The sequence below is a fragment of the Rhododendron vialii genome, chromosome 5a (assembly GCF_030253575.1).
Source record: "Rhododendron vialii isolate Sample 1 chromosome 5a, ASM3025357v1".
In the NCBI taxonomy this organism is placed as follows: Eukaryota; Viridiplantae; Streptophyta; class Magnoliopsida; order Ericales; family Ericaceae; genus Rhododendron; species Rhododendron vialii.
In genome coordinates this window covers 9,623,538-9,642,770 of record NC_080561.1, presented here as the reverse complement: position 1 = coordinate 9,642,770, position 19,233 = coordinate 9,623,538, and the positions used below count along the sequence as shown (strand labels likewise).

Here is a 19,233-nt window from a genome sequence, read left to right as displayed (position 1 = left end):
GTTCTTCTGACTTATCTGTTGGATAAGATAATGAGCCTCGTACTTTCGAAGAATCTATGACCTCGCCTAAAGCTCATTTGTGAAAAGAGGATATTTACAGTGAGCCTTTGAATGACGGCAATCGAGAATCAGGAATGGGTATTCTATTCCCAGACTGTGATTCCTGCTAATGTAATTTCCATTCAAGCGTTCGTTTTAACACAGGAATGTTAAGATTCTATTTATTTTTATTTTTTGCTTTTGTAAGTTTCTTTGGATTATTTGTTTGTCTAGATGAAAGAAATCCTAAAAATAAGAAATAATGATAAAAATTTGAAAAAAGTTTACTAAAGACAAGTAAAAATAGACAGACATTTATGAATTAATTTTGATTTTCTTATTTTGTTAAGGTGATTCATGTTTTTGTAGCTTTATATTTCCTCTCATTGAAATGAATAAATAATTCAAAAAATTGTAACAAAAAACAAAGTAAATAATATTGGAGTACAAATAAAAAATGATAATTCCATAACAAAGTTAGACCAAATTAATGTGGCGATGAGGGAGACGAGGAAAATTTTAATCTTTCCGTTTTCTCCCTTAATCATATTACCTCGCAATCTCAAAATTCTCAGGAGTAGTGGAGTGATCAGATTCCTTATCTATTTAGGAAAATGATTACTCCTGGAATGAGAGATAGTAATCAGATTATCATTCAAGCTCTTCCCAAATATAGGAATCTTAGAGTTCTGGAATCACATTCTTATTCCTCTCTAAGATGTCTGCCATCCAAACACGGCTTGAGGTTAAAATTTTCCAAGGAAATCGTACTCGGGAGTTGTTAGATCTCATCTTGTTGCAAACCACATATATAAGTGGATATACATATTCAAAAGAAAAATTAAAAGCAAGCTAGTTTCCAATTGATAAGGGATCTTTTGCCATTACCCATTGTTGAGCCTTTGTTTTGTAACGAGTTCTTCATCACAGCTAGGCGCAAGTCAGATAAAATTTAAGCACAAAATTAATGCTATAGAACAATGCTAGAACCACACCTGAACACGCATATCCGATTACACATACTCATACTACGAACAAAGCGCAAGGTCCCACAAAACAAATAACATCTTTTTTAGAAGAGATGGCTGGCACGACTCAAAGACATCAAGAATTTGGAAGCAAAATAAAGCAAAAGGGGACATGAAAACTATAGGACAGAGAGAGATATCATGAGTGCAGAAGAAGCAAAACAAAAAGAATCAAATTCAATTTTCCCCTTCTCTCTCTCTCTCTCTCTCTCTCTCTCTCTGTTCTTTTAGTACAAATCTACATGCAAAATGACTGGATTTTGACACTGCGCAAATCTATCCCCTTTCACTTATTTGAGAACACTTCAGATGTTTCTTTGTACTTAAAGAAGCAAAAAGATAAAGATAAAGAGGCAAAAACAAAAAAGGACTTCTCTGATTTTATTGGGCATATGAACAGAGTTGACGCTTCTTCTTCAAACATTCAGCACTCTTGACCATGTGGGTAAGATTCCCCATCATCACCCTTCTGTTTAATTTCTTGTCACCGGGAATGGGTGGGCTAAATTGAACCAGCGTAGCGATTCCTGATTAACTAGAGAACAGCCATACCTGATCCGGCCGAAGAGAAAATATTGATCCGTTACTGTGTCGCAGGCTCCCTCATCAGGTCCTACCGAAATACAAATTAAATTGAAGCCTTCTCTTTCAACCATCTGATTCTAAGTATCGAACTCAAGAACAGTGGAAAGAGAAGTAATCTTATGTTGCTTGCTCCTACCACTTGAACTATCACCTTAATTTTGAACAAATACCCCTGGGACCTGGCCACCTCGGCTTCCTTCTCAATGGGTCATGTTATCAATAATCAAGTTAAAGCTAATGGAACAACGTTGACACCGCCTGATAATCTAAACTCACAAACCCACCAACGCCACTTATGGCCAAAAAACAAAAACATAAGAAAGAAAGAAAAAAAATTCCCCCGTTGACCCAATGGGGATAACAATAACAAGCCCATATAATTGAGTATCGATTCCACGAATATTACATGCCTTTGGCTGTGCTTGCCTTAAATCAACATTTATGCAACCTATTTTATATTTTTCTCGATAGTCCGGGGTATCCGGGCCATTTTACGTGCACCTCGACTAATCATTTCTCCGGTCTTGTCAAAGGCATGCCATCCATGCACGCCGGGATTAGGGAATTCAAATTAAACAAATTACTTTCTTGCGGCTTGGCCTCGAGAATTAAATCTTGATCAATTGTGTGAAGAGCAAACCCATCAACTAACCCGCCTAACCCTTGGGCTTTATGCAACCTAATTGAGAATCAATTCCACATCACATGCCATATCCATTGGCATGCCAACTGGTATATCCGAAAACCATTTGCCCTTTATTTCAACATCCAGATGCATCAACGATAGCGATATATTAGCATCTGATTCAATTTTGTGGATGACATTGTAGTTTAATTTGGGCCATCAAGTTAACCCTACGTGACCTCTATAGAGAGGAGAAGATTTTGAGATAAGTAAGATTTGATCAGCGGTTGATCCGGGGACCTGATGACTAGAAGTATAGCGTCCAATGCTAAGTCACATTCTAGTTTATATTGAGTGTGTGAAATGAGTGGGAGCGCAAGTGTGAAAGTGTATTTCAAAAATATTTAAACCACTAAAATTCACAAGAACGAGAACGGAATGAGAACGAAATGTAATCCAGGTCTGAGTCTCCTTATCGCTAAGTGGGTGTTCCCGATGGTAAAAGGAGCTTTAGGAAAATGAAGGTTTTTCAAGCTCAAAAATCACGTGTTTACGCAAATAATTTTCCTACCAATACAAATCTTATTTGATAGATCTCATTGAGATCTTTTAAACAATGCAAAAAAATTCAAAAAAATATTTTTCATTTTCATAATATATGAGTTCGAAAAACCTTTATTTTCCTAAAGTTCTTTACTGCGTATCCGGAACGGCACCTAAGCCAACTCCATTCCTCCTTTCCTTACGGTTCATTACTTGGTCACAAAAGGATATCCACATTCAAATATATCTTGTTCCATGTTAGCTAGCTAGTACATTAGATTTGGAATACGTACACAAAGAGAAAATTCTTATTCTCTTGTGGGACATCAACCAAAATTCCTTATGTCTGTCCTTTAAGTACTACACATTTCCACTATCACAACCATCCATGAGCATAAATCCCTCTCTAGTTGCTTCAACAACAAGCCACCTTACAATCCTAATTGCAATAGGAAATGTTCCAATAAATACATTGCGAGTGTTTGTTCCACCAAAGGTTGTGGTAAAATTTGGGCTCCGTCCTGCTTGCACACTTCCCTCTGTCAGACCGTTGTTTGTCATAAAAGACCAACAGACTAACGCAAATTCAGAAAGACTGAAAGTAAAACTAATACTTCTTTCATCTCAAAAAGATTCTTCGGTCTTCAAAATAAGAACTTATAAAAAACACATTTCAACCAAGAAAAATTAATTCAAACTTTTTTGATAGAATATTGGAAAAAACACAATATGTTATTTAGTAACTGGCAGCAAAAAGTTTGAATTTTGTTGATGAAAACTAGAGTATTGTAAGTTTTTTTGTTGTTGTTGTTGCGGATCAGACATTCTTATTGGACGGAGGTAGTAAGGCTGCGTTCTTGTAAACTTTTAAGTCTAAAACTTATTTCGATACTTTTTATTTTTCATAATTTTTTGTTTAGCTTTTCGTCGAAGTTTTTGGAGTTAATCGTTCGTCTCCACAAGACGAATTGAAAAAGTAAAAAAATATGGACTACTATTGAAAAAATTCAAACAACACGGCACTTTAGACAAATACGATAGTTGCTTGATACTTTTTTCGTCTTTAGTTCCATCATAATTTTATCCTTTTGAGACTCCTCTCGTCGAGATAGATGGTTAATTAATCCAAAAAATACGATGCGAATCTAATAAAAATTAAAAAAAGACGAACAAAATACACAAAACAAACAAGAAAAATAAGTTTACAAGAACGGAGGCTGAATCACTTTTTTCTCTTCTTATCCCTCGAGCCAGCCGAAAAACTCCAAGAAACCACCTTTATAAACAAACCCACCTGATCTCTTTTCCCACTACTTACCCACCCAAAAACAAAACAAAAAACACCATGAGATACAACGAGATCCCTCACTTCAGCCACCCTCAGCACAAGCTCAAGTTCGAGTACACAGAGGCTCTGTTCAAGTGCGACGGTTGCAAGGAAGTCGGCATCGGCTCCCGGTACAGATGCGCCGCCTGCGACTACGACCTCCACCTCCACTGCGCCCTCCCTTCCCCCTCCTTCGTTCACCCTTTCTACACCAAATGCAGCTTCCAGTTCTGCTCCCGGCCGCCCGGCACGGTGGCGCGTTACTGCAACGCGTGCGAGAAGGACGTGACCGGGTTCATGTACCATTGCAAGTCTTGTGGGTTTGATTTGCACCCTTGTTGTGCTAAGCTCCCCGTGGTGCTTGATGATGGTGATGTCAAGCTTTACCTCTATAGGAAGGTATGTTTTTGGGGTAAATTTTTTTTTTTGGGTACGTCGGAAATTGGGTAATCTTATTTGTTAGAACAAATTACGAGCACACAGATCTTCGTGCACATATTTGCACATTGGAATTTGGCCGGCCCATGCAGTCAATGTATGGGCCGGGGTTCTTATTATTTTTTTGGGGGTTTATGTAAATTTGGACGGGTCTAGACACGTTTTCGTGTCATGATATGTGCATGTACAAATAGACTTGCCGCACGTTTTAGAAATGAAAGAACGTCATTTGAGAACAATATTCTCATATATACATGCACGAATTTTGATATCATATATGATGTGAAACTATACACGTTAGGAGATACTCCCTTCGTCCCAATTTGTTTGTCTAATTTGGAGAATACAATTTTTTTAGGAAACACAATCATTGCACCTAAATGCTCAACTTTCCAAAAATTGCCCTCCTAACTTTTTGGAAAAGAGTACTTTAGTTCAAATGGTAAGGGACAAAAATATAATTTTGTAGCTTTTGGTCCCTTAGTCTTCCAAAGTGGACAAACATTTTGGGATAAATAAAAGTAAAAAAAGTGGACAAAGAAATTGCGACGGAGAGAATAAGATATACTCCCTCCGTCCCATAATATTTGTCCGGTCCGCAAAACGGAGACGTAAAAATAATACAATTTTTGTAAGAAAAGTTGGAAAAAATTCAACAATTTACTAGATCTTGACGAATTCTTTTAACTTATGAAAAAAATTTGAATTTTTTCTTGAAATTTTTTCTTGAAAGAAATATATTATTTTATAGTACTCGTTTTGCGGACCGGACAAATATTATTGGACGGAGGAAATAGTACTCATATGCATGGAATATTTTGAAACATTTCTTGATGGACGTGAACATCGGATCAGAAACGCTATGGCCCACAAGCAATCCTCACAAATTCACAAGCAACACTTTCTTGATGAACATGAACATTGGATAAGAAAAAGCCCTCACAAATTCACAAAAACAAAATCATTCATACTGATGCTTTCCGTATTCGAATCTCGCTAAGTCGTACGCGCAATTCCTTTGTTTTTAGTGAATTTAATTGATAGTGCACTCTTTTCTTCTGATAGGTAAGCGCGTCGTGCCACCGGTGCGGGAGGAAGGGGAGGAGCTGGAGCTACCGGTCTTCCTGCAAGAAGTACAACTTGCACGTCGCTTGTGTGAAGGAGATGCTGGTGGAGAGCTGGCACGATCATCAGATTATGGCTAACAATAGCAATTTCGGGCGCGGGGTTAACAACAACTTCCATGGTGGTGGGAAACTGGAGACCAGGATTCCAAAGGGAACGCTTCAGAGCTATCAGAAGAGGAGTGGCAATAAGGGGAAAATGAAGAAATGTTCTGAGATGGCTGGTTTGGCTATCCAGTTTGTTGTTTCGGCTGTTCTTGGGGATCCCACTACCCTTATTGCTGGGGTTGTTGGCTCACTCATTTCCAAATAGAGTTGTGGTTGTGGCCCGAATCCTACGAAAGTCCAACGAAAAAACGGGTTTCTCTTTACGTAATTCTTTCGTTCAGTGGTTGGTCTTTTTTTTTTTTTTTTTCCCCTTGAAGAGTACTGATAAACGAATCAAGTTGTTCGAGTTCGAGCTTGTGTTTGACTTATTGAAAGCTCGTTCAAGACTGATTTGTGAAGAATATTATCTTATCATTTGTGAAGAACTGTGGGTGTCCCTGATAAGGTTAGTTGTGTTTGGAATTGGAATGGGGAATGCTAGATAAAGGTCATCTAAGGCCACAAAAGTGTATGAAGCCTTTCTGGTAATCCTTGCTTTTTTTTGTGTGTGCGCGTCTGAACCAAGACAGAAAATTAGTAAAAATTCAGACATAATAAGCCAATAAGCAAAATAAGTTAATAAGCAAGAGTTACCAAACGAGCACTAAATATTTTCTCCTATAAGAAATGAAATTGAGATACTTGGCTGGAAAAAACCATCGCTAGGATAATTAAGCATAAGTTTGTGGAGAGATTAAGGTGGTGGAGGCCTGGAATTTAGGAGTTTGCTCCCTCCTAAGATTTCAAGTCGAAACTTCTCAGCTGCTATCAAGTCCTTTGGGTTAGTTCATACAGAACTTTGCTTCGCCTTTAATTGAGTTCCCCGCAAGTGAATGGTGGAATTGGACCTTAAAATTAGTCGAAGTGCGCGTAAGCTGACCCGGACACCTATGATATCAAAATATATGTGGAGAGATTATTCATACTACTTGGACTTGCCCTAACCTTTTCTTTCCACCACACATTTGTCCAGTGTGGTGGAGAGCACTCAACAAATTTTCTAAGTCTGTGATTTAGTAGTGGTCCTTAACAAAGGAAGCTGAATTAAACACTCCTTCCTTAAACCAAAGTCACCTGGTTTAAAAGCAAGGTAAGCTAAATTGTGATTGTCATTCCATAAATTGAGGGTTAATTACCATTTAAGCCTTGTGGTTTTCCCATAACACACACAACCCCAGGTAAGGTCCAAATGTGACCAGATAAGCCCATGTGGTGGACTGAACTGCAAAATCTAGTTAAAATTTAACAGTCTCAATCTAAAGTATGAATTACCCTTTCTGTTTTGAGAATTAAAGACAATAATATCTCACAGCTTATGTTAATAATTTAGGGAGAGTCGAAATCGCGACATGAAAAAATCATCAATAATATAGCAAAATCATGAGGACAAATAAGGACATGAATTCTGAGGCCACGTTCAGCTAAGGTTCTTATTTATTTTAATTAGCGGAATGGGGCCTGAAAAGAGCTGAAGAGCAGATTAGATAACAAGATTTCCTAATTACATGAGTAACATGCTGTATGTCTCAGCCTTTCCTCAATTTGATAACATGTGCTAGCTGTATCAAAACTTATTGTGTATCTTAAGAGAATTCTTTTCCTATTTTTCCCAGCTTGGTATCTCTCATTAGAGGTGGGATGGAGGCTTCATTTCAGTCTTGATAGCAGCAGCTAACTGATCAAAGGCTTCTCCCCATGCATTTTTCATCTCCGGTGACCACATTTCCGGGACTGCTTCTTTTATAGTTTCCAGCAAAGCATACTTTGTTACCTATAAATTACAACCAAAATGTTGACAAGGAAACAGTTTAATTTTGTGTTCAGCTAACTATAAATCGATCTTAACTATCACAAATTAGAAAGCTGGATTTACTATTACCTCAAAATGTTCATCGGCTACACCATATTTGAAGTGAGTGGCACCCAAATCTCTCATGTTCGACTCTCTTAGAGTGACTTTTCCAGCCTTCCGAAGTTGAACTGCTGATTCACAGGTCTGCAAAGTAATGGACATTAAGAGCAAAGTGTCAGTTTTTAGAAAGACTTAATTTTTTTTTAAACCATTGTACGCCCTTTCCGTGAACCCTTCGACACACTGGACCAACGTATGGATCCATGGCGTAGCAAATACTAATCGCATCTCACATCATTTGTGTTTATTTCCATTCTTCCAGCTTATTGAGCTTAAATTTTGAATTCACATGCTTGAGACTTGAGAGTACTTGAAAAAGATTTGGTTGCTTCTTCAAGTTCTCTCGCCTTATTTGCTTTCAGAGCTTCAAATGATAACAAAGTTCGTTTTGAAAAATGGGGTTTAGATAATATGAATTTTTTAAAAAACTAGCTCTTGTCAAGCTACTAGAATCAACCTCCTTTTATCAAGTTGAAGGCCTGGTCAGGGGTAGTCATGTTAAGGACTCGTAAGCAATAATCAGGGGTAGTCATGTTAAGGACTCGTAAGCAATAATGAAGCTGGAACGGATTACTCATCCCCTTGGAATGTTGATCATTCCGAAGTTAGAATTGCTAGAAAAATGACAGAATGTACTATGCAAATGGAGTCGCCGTCATTCACCAATCTGAGTGAATGGCAATTCCACGGCGAGGCCACCAAATGACCACTCCATTCCTTTCAAAACGTATTCCAGAGGACTAAACGCTGCCTTAGTTCCTCTGCCTCAGGCCGTAGCATTGTAAGGGATTCGATCAACAAATACAGGAAGATGGAAAACAAAGGCTGACCATAACAAAGACGGTCATAGCATGCGGTTTCAGCTTCGGGTTCTGCTCCAGGGGGACATCTGAATCTCTCAAGAATGAGAACAACTTCTTTGCTGTCGGTGCAATCTCGAATACCCTGCAACAACGGCCGATAATGTTTTCAGTTGTATCAAAAACTTTTGTAGTCGAGTGTTAACCCGGAATAACAAAGAAGAAAGACGAGAAACAACTGGCAAACCTCAAAAAGAATTTAAGACTTAGCTCTCCAGCATTCTTCTTCATTGAATTCCATGACTTGACCACCAGAGCTTCTTGCTCTTCTGTAAAAGCTTTCACTTCAAATCTTCCATTCTTCTCAACACCTTGGAGTTTAAAACCATTTACAGTATATTAAAGATGTTTGAGAAAAAATAGGTTTTGAAAATATCGTTAGGGAGGGCGAGAAAGAGAGAACCTACTTGTAACCACCCTACAAATTTTGCTACGAAGTCGACATCCTTTCCCAGCCCTCTGGACCCATGAGAAGTCCAGGGACCGGCCTAAGGAATTCGATTCGGATGCCAAATCCGCAGCAGCGCCCCTAGGAGACCCTGCATTCAACAATAACTTCAATTACCCCAGTAAACAACCTAACCAAGTGAAGAAGAGTAGAAAGAAGAGGAAGACGACGACGACTAACCATGGGATAAGAGCATTGTTGCATTTGAAGGAGTTTTGATGTCGAAATGATTCATGGTATAGATGGATTGAAAAGAATAGTGTTGAAGGAAAAACAGTTCAGTATAAGGGAGGTGGAGAAACAAGAAATGGCTATTGAGCACTTATATTGAGGCTGTAGTTTAACCTTTCAGGGCCATGAAGAGCCAATGCCCTTTCATTCTTTTCAAAATGCATGTCTATTCATGTCCATATTCTATGGGCTTTCTTCAACAAGGTGGAAAATGATTTGGACTCTACTTCTTTATCAATAAATAATTACTCCTAGTACGCAAATGTGTGCTTTGACCCTTGCCTGCTCACCTGGGTCGTTGACGGGAATTTAATGAGCCAGATGTGTTCAACTAAAAATCCACTATAGGCAACAAACGTAAGCAAATTTACTTCCTTGAACAAATTTATGCAAAGAAAAACTTCATGTTAAGTAAGTTCTGGGATTTTGAAAATAAAACGTGTTTGTTTTTGGGTGTTCTTCGAAACCTTCCAACTGCAAGCTACCCGTTGGTCAAGATATCGATCAAGAAGCAGAACTCCAAATGCATTAATCGAAGTCGTTTGATCCAATTATGGCGTCTTTCAAAACATATAAAAAAAATTCAACCTCAATGTAGGTTTGTATAGAAGAAAGAATCATACTGCGATTGCGGAACAGAAATCCTTAATGTAATATAGGCCCTAGTTGAGAGACTTGAAAAATTTTGCATCTTAAAAACTTTTTTTTAAAATGTAAGCATAGTTTGTTGGTATTATTAGGTGTATCTACTTTTTAATTGTATATTAATTATGATTAACGTTGTTGAAGTATAAACTAAGTTTAGCATTTTGGCATAAGAAAATTAAGTCAAACAAGTCCAATTGACCTCCAATTGACAAAACCCAAAGATAGAAGATATTATTGAGGAAGATATAAATATCTCATTTTTAGAAACTCCAAAATATCTAGCTCTGGAAGCTTTAGAATATCCTTGAGAAATATTAGAGTTTTTTTTTAATGAAAATTAGTCACATGTGTAATTATAGAATTACCTCAAAATTTATCTTGTATGAAAAGGTACTAGAGCTTTCATGGAATAATATAAATAGGGATAGGTTTCAGCCACTTTGTACCAAGCTTCAAATGCAATACAAATACTCTCTTTCCTCACTCTTGTCATTAGTATTCTCACTCTTTTAAAAATATTGTCCAATTAAACAATAAAAATTCTAACTCCTCTAACAAATGTATTTTAAGATACGCAATACGTATCCCGATATAATTTATACAATTGAGGTCCCTTGGTGAACTCATCAAACTATTCAAAGATGCAAATAACGCGCAAAAGCTGAGGAGAATGACACTGGATTTGTGCATCGATAAGATAAAACAGAAATACATCTACCTTGCAAACCGCCGGGGAATACCATGGCCGTGGAAGCACATCTCCTTTGTCATTAAAGCCCCACTAGCCATGCAACCAAAACTTCTTGATGTACGGTTTGCAGGGATCATTCTTTTTTTTCGGTCAAGCGGAAAATTCAATAAAACTTAAAGAGAGGACCACATAAGAGTACAACAAGAGTTTTAAATACTAGAGCACAAGAACTTGCAACCTAGTCAAGCACTTGCCTGATATTCAGGCTATCTCTAATTACAAATTCCCTTATCGCGATGAGCATGTCCATAACAAACACGAGCTCTTCTGTGCGTTCCGCACCCATCCTGGCAAGGTGGTCGGCGCATTGATTGGTCGAACGAGAGATATGCCCAATCGTAGTGTTGGTCTGAGTCAGAAGGGCATGGATTTCATTAATCAGCACACTCTGGGGGTGATTGCCTGGGTTTCCTTCCATGGTGAGGTTCACCGCTACGAGAGAGTCGGATTCAATCTTCACATTTTCCAGCTTCCTTTCTAGTATGACTTCCAGCCCCTTGTATATACTCCATAGCTTTGCCTCCAAGCTTGAATGAAAGCTTCGCTTGCCATAGTATCCCATGATCCAATCTCCCATATGATTTCTGAATAATCCTCCAAACCCTCCTGTTCCATTCGATTCATACCAGCATCCATCCGTATTCAGTTTGACATTTCCTGCAGATGGGTTAGACCAAGAATTAAGACAAGTTCTTGTCGAGCCATTAGTGAGAGGGGACTTGAAAGCATATCCACAATTTCTTGGGCATAAGCAATAATAGTCTTGGCACTGGTAAGCGGTGGGATGTCAATGTTATCAAAGCTTTTTTTTTTTGGATCTTTCCAAAGCTGCCATAACGAGGTAATAAACAAGATGTGCCAAGGAATATTGTTACCATGCCCTGCACGTCTTTGGCTTCTCATATTAAGAGAGATCCAATCTTGTATTGGTATATCCGTGTCCCCTCTCAATAGATGGCCAAAAGGGATGTGTCTCCAAAGCTCCTTAGCTTTGTTACATTCCCTAAACAAATGATTGATGCTCTCAGAAAAAATACTGCATCTTGGACATAAGTCCGAAGTTGCAATACCTCTTTTGGCCCGGAGAAGATTGGTTGGAAGGCTATTGTGAAAGATAATCCATAAAAACGTTTTGAATTTTTCTAGTATTTTAAGTTTCCAAAACCATTTCCAACCTTTCAAGTCCAGAGCATCCTTGTTAATAATATCATAAGCAGCAGCAACAGTAAAATTGCCATTTCCAGATCCTACCCAAGTAGTATGATCAGCAGTTTGGGTGTAGACATGACTGTTTATAGCATTTATGCATTCAAAGGTATCGACATCTACATATGGAGCTATTTCATCCAGAACCCAAGTACCATTCACTATTAACGTTTCTACCTTTTGATTGGAGTTAACATGCACACCAGGGTGTGCTAGTGCGAAGGGTTTGTCCCCACACCACCAGTCGTGCCATATGTTCACAGATTTACCATCACCAATTACCCGCTTCATCCCTTGTTCAAGTACCTTTTTTGTGTCCACAATGCTCTTCCAAATATATGAGGCAGGCCGGTTTCTTGGCCAAGATGATATGGAATGGTTAGACAAATATTTGTCTCTTAAGAATGGCAGCCCACAATCCTCCTGCTTCTTGACTGGAAATTTTCCAACCAAGCTTAGTAAGGATAGCCATATTGTGATTTCTGGCTTTTTTAATCCCCAATCCACCACATTCTTTACTTTTACACATCTTATCCCATTTGAAAAGATGAATTTTCCTTTTATCAGGAAAATCGCCCCATAGGAAATTTCTGTTCAACCTGTCAAGTCTTTCACACATAGAAGCAGACAAGTGCATGGTTTGCATAAAGTAAGTAGGGATGGTTGATGAAACAGATTGCACAAGAGTGAGTCTAACCCGTTCGAAAGTGGAGCAAAAAGAAACAGGCCAAGTCACGATGAGTTGATACTCGTGAAGCTTCTAAGTCGAGGTCGGAGGAGTGGCTAGAAAAACGATCAAAAAGGTATACACACCTCTAGTAGTTTTACGGGAACCATGGTTTCGTGGGTTTGTATTGTAATTGTTTGTCGCGACGGGTTTCCTAGGGTTTCATTTAGTGATGGAGTGAAGGAGATCAAATGGCTCCGGAACCAACGGGTAGGGGTGTTACAAAATCGACCGGATCGAAAAAACTGACCAATCGGTTCAGTTTTCAGTTGGGGTGGTGGCAGATTTTTTTCGATTCGGGGTGGATTGAACCGAACCAATTTTGGGTCATTTCTCCGGTCACGTTGATGATGAGGATAGGGGTGAACGGAATATACGAAGGTGGTTTCATTCCTTATATATGTAGTATGTATGGCACCGTATATATGTTGTAGCGCTCTCTCTCTTTATCCTTTGGCAAATGCAGATCGTCACATATACACATTGGAACAATGAAAATGTTGTTTGTGTTTGTTTTGTGTCAATGTTTTGGGAGAGTTCCAGGGGTAACTCGATGAGTCGGTTGACTGAGTCCGTAATGAGTCAAACGCAGGAGATGGCGATGGGTCTAGAGGCCAGCTTATCCAGCTTTTGAACAGGCTTGTAGGAGGTGGTGGCCTAGCCCAAGTGGAAGGGTATTCTCTTGCCCCACGCTCATCCAGGGTTCGAACCCTGCCCCCTCCCCAAACTCCCAATAGTGTAAGAATTAACGAGTGATAAAAAAAAAAGAAAGAACAGACTTGCAGATCAATATTCGCCTTCATTACGACAGACTTGCTCTGCCAGTCCTATCTAACATCACCCAGATCCGATGATGTTCCGTTTTAGAGAGTGGGACCCACGCTGGTGTTGTACGGGAGGATTTAGGACCCACTTTCTCGAGTGAATATTCAGTGCTCCTGGAGCACCGTTACATTGTGTTTCATAACTTTATCCTATTTTGGCCTAATAGCAAAATGATTACTAGAATCCCACTAATTTAGAAAGAAAATATACATCTACATATGAATAGCTTATTAAAATGTTAATATATGTAATTCACCATCTAAAATGATGAAAACATAATTGTCCTAAAAGTGCCAAATGAAAATTACGAATAGTTAAACCCGAGAACTATTCTTTAAGTCTCCCAATTGACTTCTACCGTTCTACGCCTCTATACGAAATAGTTTTCGCGTTCTTTCTCTATTCGACTCCTCTTAGACGACATCAAGACTAGAGTTCTATTGCCCGGTATGCGCGTGCTCTCTCTCTCTCTCTCTCTGCATATGTACTGTAGCTCTCTGTGTCTGCATATGTACTGTAGCGCATAAATAGAAATACAGAAATGCTACACACACAGCAAATTAAAGTGTACAGATTTTGTACACAGATTTTTTGTGGAGCCCACTACGGGTCCCACAAAAATAATTCGAGCCGTTTATTAAATGTAAAACATTTTTTGAAGGGCCCCTGCAAAAAATCAGCTCAATCCGATATCTATAAGTGTTTGATTCAATCATTTAACTTTTCATTATCCTGAGATTCGAATGAAAAGTTAAATGATTGAATCAAGCATCTATGAGTATCGGATTGAGCTGATTTTTCGCGGAGGCCTTTGAAAAAATGTTTTACATTTAATGAACGGCTTAGATTATTTGTGTGTGATCCGTAGTGGGCTCCAAAAAAAATCTGTGTACAAAATTTGTGCACATTTGCTGTGTGTGTAGCATTACTGATAGAAATATAGAATCACAACTCCTTATTTTTTATCGCCCCAAATCTAGAAAACCATACGAGCACGAAAAGTTCATCTATGTTTCGGATTCCGAAAATTGATTATTCTTGCGGGTGAGAATTTGAGGTCCGTTTGATTAGCGATATAATAATGGTAGAAAAGTTTAAGAAAGAAAAGAAAAAATATATTTTTTAGTGTTCACTTAGCAAGAAATATCCTAAAAAATGGTAGAAATCAAACTTTCTTGTACAATCCTCTAAGAGCATGCATAATGTAACAATCAAAATCAAAATATTGCTAAAGTTAGTAATGTGTGTTTAAAAAAGTGTTCACATTATAATAACAAAAATTAGCAATCTGCTAACCAATAATTAAATTTGAACATTTGAATAATCAAAAGTAATAATATTTTTTTCAATAACCAAATTTATTGGTCCCCACCCTCCATAACTTACTACTACAAGTCGAAAGACTCCTGTTGTGAGCCACACGCGTTTTTAATTGGCCAACTGAAAAGTGGGTACACTTTCCCAACGTGCCTTTGCTCTCTCCTCTCTCCTCATCATTGTCCTTTTTCGACTTCATCCTCACCACTGCTTTCTCGTCTCCACGTTGTTTGCCGGCGTCTGGTTCGGTTACTGGCCGCCGTCCCCGTTGTTTTGCCGGTGTCTAGTTCGATTCGGTTACAAGAGCTTCATCTTACCCTTGTGAATAATTAGTTTTCCTCTGATTCTCTATTTCCATTTGGGTTGGACCTTGTGATTCTGATTCCATAGTTTGAGATGATTGAGAGTAATGATTTCCATTGAAGGAAGAAAGAAGAAGAAATAGGTGAGCATGGTAGTAGGCGTGAAGGGGAAAAGAAAGGGAAGGAACAACAGAAAAAATTGGAGGGGACGGAAAAGAATTGGAGGGACAGACCAGCGGAAAATTTTGGAGGGACGAAATGTAGGATAAAAGTTAGGAGGGAAGGAAGAGTTGGCAGTGGACCCATTGATTTTGATTATGTGTACAAAATAAATAATATGGGATTTTATATTGCTAACTTTAGCAATTTTTTAAATGAATAATTAAAAGCTGACGTGACAAATTTTAATTATTCATTGATTATTACATTGTGAATGTTTTAAAGGTCTGTTTGATTAGCGACATAACGGTAGAAAATGCAAGAAAGAGGAGTAAATTATATTTTTTAGTGTTCATTTAGCAAGAATATACTAGAAAGTGATAGAAAATGAACTTTCTTGTACAACATTTTAAAGCATAAGAGCTTAGTTTATTTTTTCTCACAAAGGCTCCATTTAGTTGTCGGAAATATTGTATGGGAAATTAGTTCCCAAAAAAAATAAAATGAGGTGAAGTAAAAGAAAATGAAAATTATTTTCCTGTGTGTTTTATGTTGACAAGAAATATTGTAGGAAAACATGAATCCCTACATTTTAGCAAGACCTATTTTGTAGGAAAGTGTTTTCCAGTAGGAAAGTTGAAGTTGTGGGTCCTATAACTTTTTTGGTAACTAAACACACAAAAATTAAAGGAAAGTTGATTTTTTCGTCCTTTCTTTGCAACTGAACGGGGCCAAATTGTGCAGAAATTTTTTATTTTCTTGAGAAAAATCAACAACAATTACTCTAACTTCCTTCTTTATCCTTTTCCGTCCACATTTTCTCTTCTAAAACATATCATACTAGACTTATAATCAACTTCGACAATTTTATTCCATCCAAACAAGGATATCTTATTTTCTCTACTATTCTCTTACAAAACTTTCATTCTAATCAAATGGATGTGAGAAAAATAAAATTCTTTTTCCTTTCTTTCACTTCACTTTCTTTCATTTTCACTTTTCATTTTATTTTTCTCGTTAATCAAATGGACCCTAAAGTTAAAAAGCTTACCTTACTTTAATTTTTCTCACAAAAAGTGAATTTTTTTATTTTATTTTATCGTGAGATCAACAACAATTACTCTGACTTTCTTATTTTCTCGCAAAACTTTCATCATAATCAAATGGATGCAAGAAGAAAAATGCGTTTTTTTTTTTTACTTCATTTTCTCTCATTTTCACTTTCCATTACGTTTTTCTCGCTAATCAAATAAACCCTTGAGATAACTGGAAAACTGGACCGATCGGTTTTCCCCTTTTTTTAGCCATTTAGGTTCGGGAAAATGACGGCTCAGGATTAGAATTCCCCCTTAATGCCCGGTAAGGACGTGATTTATTGTTAATGACCAGTAATGATTATTGTGGTTTTCTTATTTTGGGAAGGTAACCTTAGCGTAGGGTGTCTTATGGTTTAGACACTTTTATAGAATTTTAAGGTGCACTTTTTTGTTATAGGGTTTTAGTGGTTTAGTCACTTTCATTGGGTACTCTAGAGTTTTAGGCACTTTCATATAAAGGGTACCCTAGGGTCGTATGCACTTTCATAAGGTACCTTAAGGTTTTAGGTACTTTCGTTGAGTACCCTAAGGCTTGTCCTTGAGCTCAAAAAATGAAAAAATGAGAGATTTTTTTGCTAAATCTTCCTTTTGAAAATGAGCTCATCCTTCTTGGTAATTTGGGCCCCAAAATATCCTGAGCCGTCATCAGGTTGCTAACATCTGAAATTTTAAAACCGGTTCACGGTTCTCATGGCTAAAGAGAAGGAGAAAATAACAATAGTTTTGGGAATGGTAAAATTTTTCTCCAAATACAGCATAAAAAAACAAGCGATATGTAGTAGGCTCCGTTTGTTTCAATGCAAAATATTTTACAATATTTTGCATGTAAAATATTTTTTCAAAAACAAACTTCAAATTTTTATTTTTTGGTATTTGGTTGGCAATTGAAAATATTTTCAAAAATCAACAAAATAGTATAGAAAGAGAGATGGAGAGCTTAAACGGTGGAAAGCTATATGAGATTATTGGAATTGAACGTGGGTCAGTACTGACGATCAAAGGAACTGAGCAATGAGAATTGCAATAGAAGACAACATGTTCATTTCGAAAAATAACTTATGGAAGATTTAAGGGTAAGTCATTTTCATCCAATTAATGAAAAATGTTTTATATATAAAATGTTTTCTTCATTTTTTACACAATCAAATACTGAAAAATAAATAAAACATTTTACCAGAAAACATTTTACGTCTCAACAAACGGAGCCGTAATCTTCACCTTTTCCAGACTCAAACCCTATCACCAGCCAACTTCAGACAGCCAGCGATGGCGATTTCTTGGGCAACAGTGAAGTCTCTCTCTCTCTCTCTCTCTCTCTCTCTCTCTCTCTCTCTCTCTCCATCTTCAATCTCATCATCTTCATTATCTTACGAGTTTCAGTCACAGATTCGAGTCATTCGACAACCATCACGCGAACTACTGCCCAGTGACCACCGCACCCCACCAGCCGCACAACCAAGATTCCTCTCTCTCTCTCGTTTGGTTTACTGCCATTTTTCCAAATGCCTTCCAATTGTGTTTCCTTCAATTTTGCAAAACAGGTCTTGGTTTGGACATGGGCTCCTTAATTTTCTCTTTTCTTTCCTTAATTTCAGCTGATTGTAGTCAAAATTGCCTAAGATTTGGTAATTTCCCAAATGGGTCTTCAATTAAAACGCTTGAATCTTTCCATTTCCATTTCCAAATTATTATTTTTTTTTGAAAGATCACTATATTAAGGAAGTTAAAGACGGGTTACATCATTCGCAAGCAAAGGAGACAAGCCAGGCGGGATACAACCTGTAAGATTAACAAGACTCCTACGAAGACAAGAAGAAGCAAGCCAGTGGGCAACAATATTTTTTTCCCTATTACACCAAACAAAGGACCATCTTCTTGACTGAGCCCAAGCTTTAATGTCTTCCACCACCGAGCAAATTTCCCAAGCACAAGGGCGATTGCTGTCATTGATGTATTTAATAAGCTCCTGACAATCTGACTCAAAGATAACTTCAGGGTAGTTCATTTCCATGGCAGTGCTACAAGCAATTCTAAGCGCCCAAGCTTCAATAGAGACAGCTGAAGAGGCAACCACTCTTCCAGCACGCCATACATGAGTTTTTCCACCACCATCTCTCGCGATTACGCCAAAGGTAGCTAGGCTGCGGGAGGAATTGAAAGCTCCGTCATAGTTAAATTTAATAAAAGGGGGGGGGGGGGGGGGGGGGGGTGACCAAATAGCATCTCTAGTAGGTTTAGGGATTTTCTCCACTGGCTTTTTGAACAGAGCAGATAGGTAATCACAATTAGCCTTCCTAGCTTTCTCAATTGTATCGGCAGGATTAGGAAGCTTACCCGAGAAAATGAAGGAGTTCCTAGCTTTCCAAATAGCCCAACAAATCTGAAAGATTGCAGCTGCTTCCTCAGGAGGGGTTTCTTTAGCCAGGTTACCACACAGAAGTCCCTCCATCCATTTATCAGCCGAATGAATAGGTGAGTCCAAAATCCAAAAAGCCTTGTCACATCCAAACCAAACTGCTCTCGTCCATGGGCAGTGAAAGAGAATATGCTCAATGGATTCCTTCTCAGAATTGCATAACAAACAAGTAGGGGATGGGGAGCATTTACGCTTGAAAAGATTGGCCTTGCTAGCCACCCAATTCTTGACCACCTTCCACATAAAGTGACAGATTTTAGGGGCAGTAGGAACATCCCAGAGTTTGTTCCACAAAGATTTTGGTGGAGAGTAAGAAGTGGATGCTTGAGAGGGCTTAGAAAGTGCAATCTTTTTTATCCCTTGGTGATATCCCGACTTCACAGAATACTTTCCATATTTGTTGAACTTCCAAATTCGCTTGTCTTTTGCATTGGAGATGCTGATAGGAATAGAGGAGATAGCAATAGATTCAGCTTCT

General features: G+C 38.0%; 2 protein-coding genes across 2 annotated transcripts; one reads left to right on the top strand and one right to left on the bottom strand.

Annotated features, from left to right (window-relative positions):
* Positions 1–4,032: 4,032 nt before the first annotated feature.
* On the top strand, positions 4,033–6,239 carry LOC131325690 (uncharacterized). The gene is made up of 2 exons (XM_058358087.1): positions 4,033–4,546; positions 5,651–6,239. The coding sequence occupies exons 1-2, from the start codon at positions 4,166–4,168 to the stop codon at positions 6,020–6,022; spliced, it is 753 nt and encodes a 250-aa protein (XP_058214070.1). The 5' UTR covers positions 4,033–4,165; the 3' UTR covers positions 6,023–6,239.
* A 967-nt stretch (positions 6,240–7,206) lies between these two features.
* Positions 7,207–9,407, bottom strand: LOC131325694 (non-symbiotic hemoglobin 1). Its single transcript, XM_058358096.1, has 6 exons — positions 9,257–9,407; positions 9,036–9,167; positions 8,816–8,939; positions 8,599–8,713; positions 7,736–7,852; positions 7,207–7,627 (listed from the first exon to the last, which is right to left on the bottom strand). The coding sequence occupies exons 1-6, from the start codon at positions 9,309–9,311 to the stop codon at positions 7,484–7,486; spliced, it is 687 nt and encodes a 228-aa protein (XP_058214079.1). The 5' UTR covers positions 9,312–9,407; the 3' UTR covers positions 7,207–7,483.
* Between the last annotated feature and the right edge of the window lie 9,826 nt (positions 9,408–19,233).

What these genes read in the sequence shown, in the direction of transcription:
- LOC131325690 (XM_058358087.1), top strand. Translation starts at nt 4,166, where the DNA reads ATGAGATACAACGAGATCCCTCACTTCAGCCACCCTCAGCACAAGCTC. An exon ending in AGCTTTACCTCTATAGGAAG is followed by an intron (nt 4,547 to 5,650) that starts GTATGTTTTTGG and finishes TTCTTCTGATAG; the next exon opens with GTAAGCGCGTCGTGCCACCG.
- LOC131325694 (XM_058358096.1), bottom strand. Translation starts at nt 9,311, where the DNA reads ATGAATCATTTCGACATCAAAACTCCTTCAAATGCAACAATGCTCTTA. An exon ending in AACAATGCTCTTATCCCATG is followed by an intron (nt 9,168 to 9,256) that starts GTTAGTCGTCGT and finishes TGTTGAATGCAG; the next exon opens with GGTCTCCTAGGGGCGCTGCT. An exon ending in AGTCTTAAATTCTTTTTGAG is followed by an intron (nt 8,714 to 8,815) that starts GTTTGCCAGTTG and finishes CCGTTGTTGCAG; the next exon opens with GGTATTCGAGATTGCACCGA.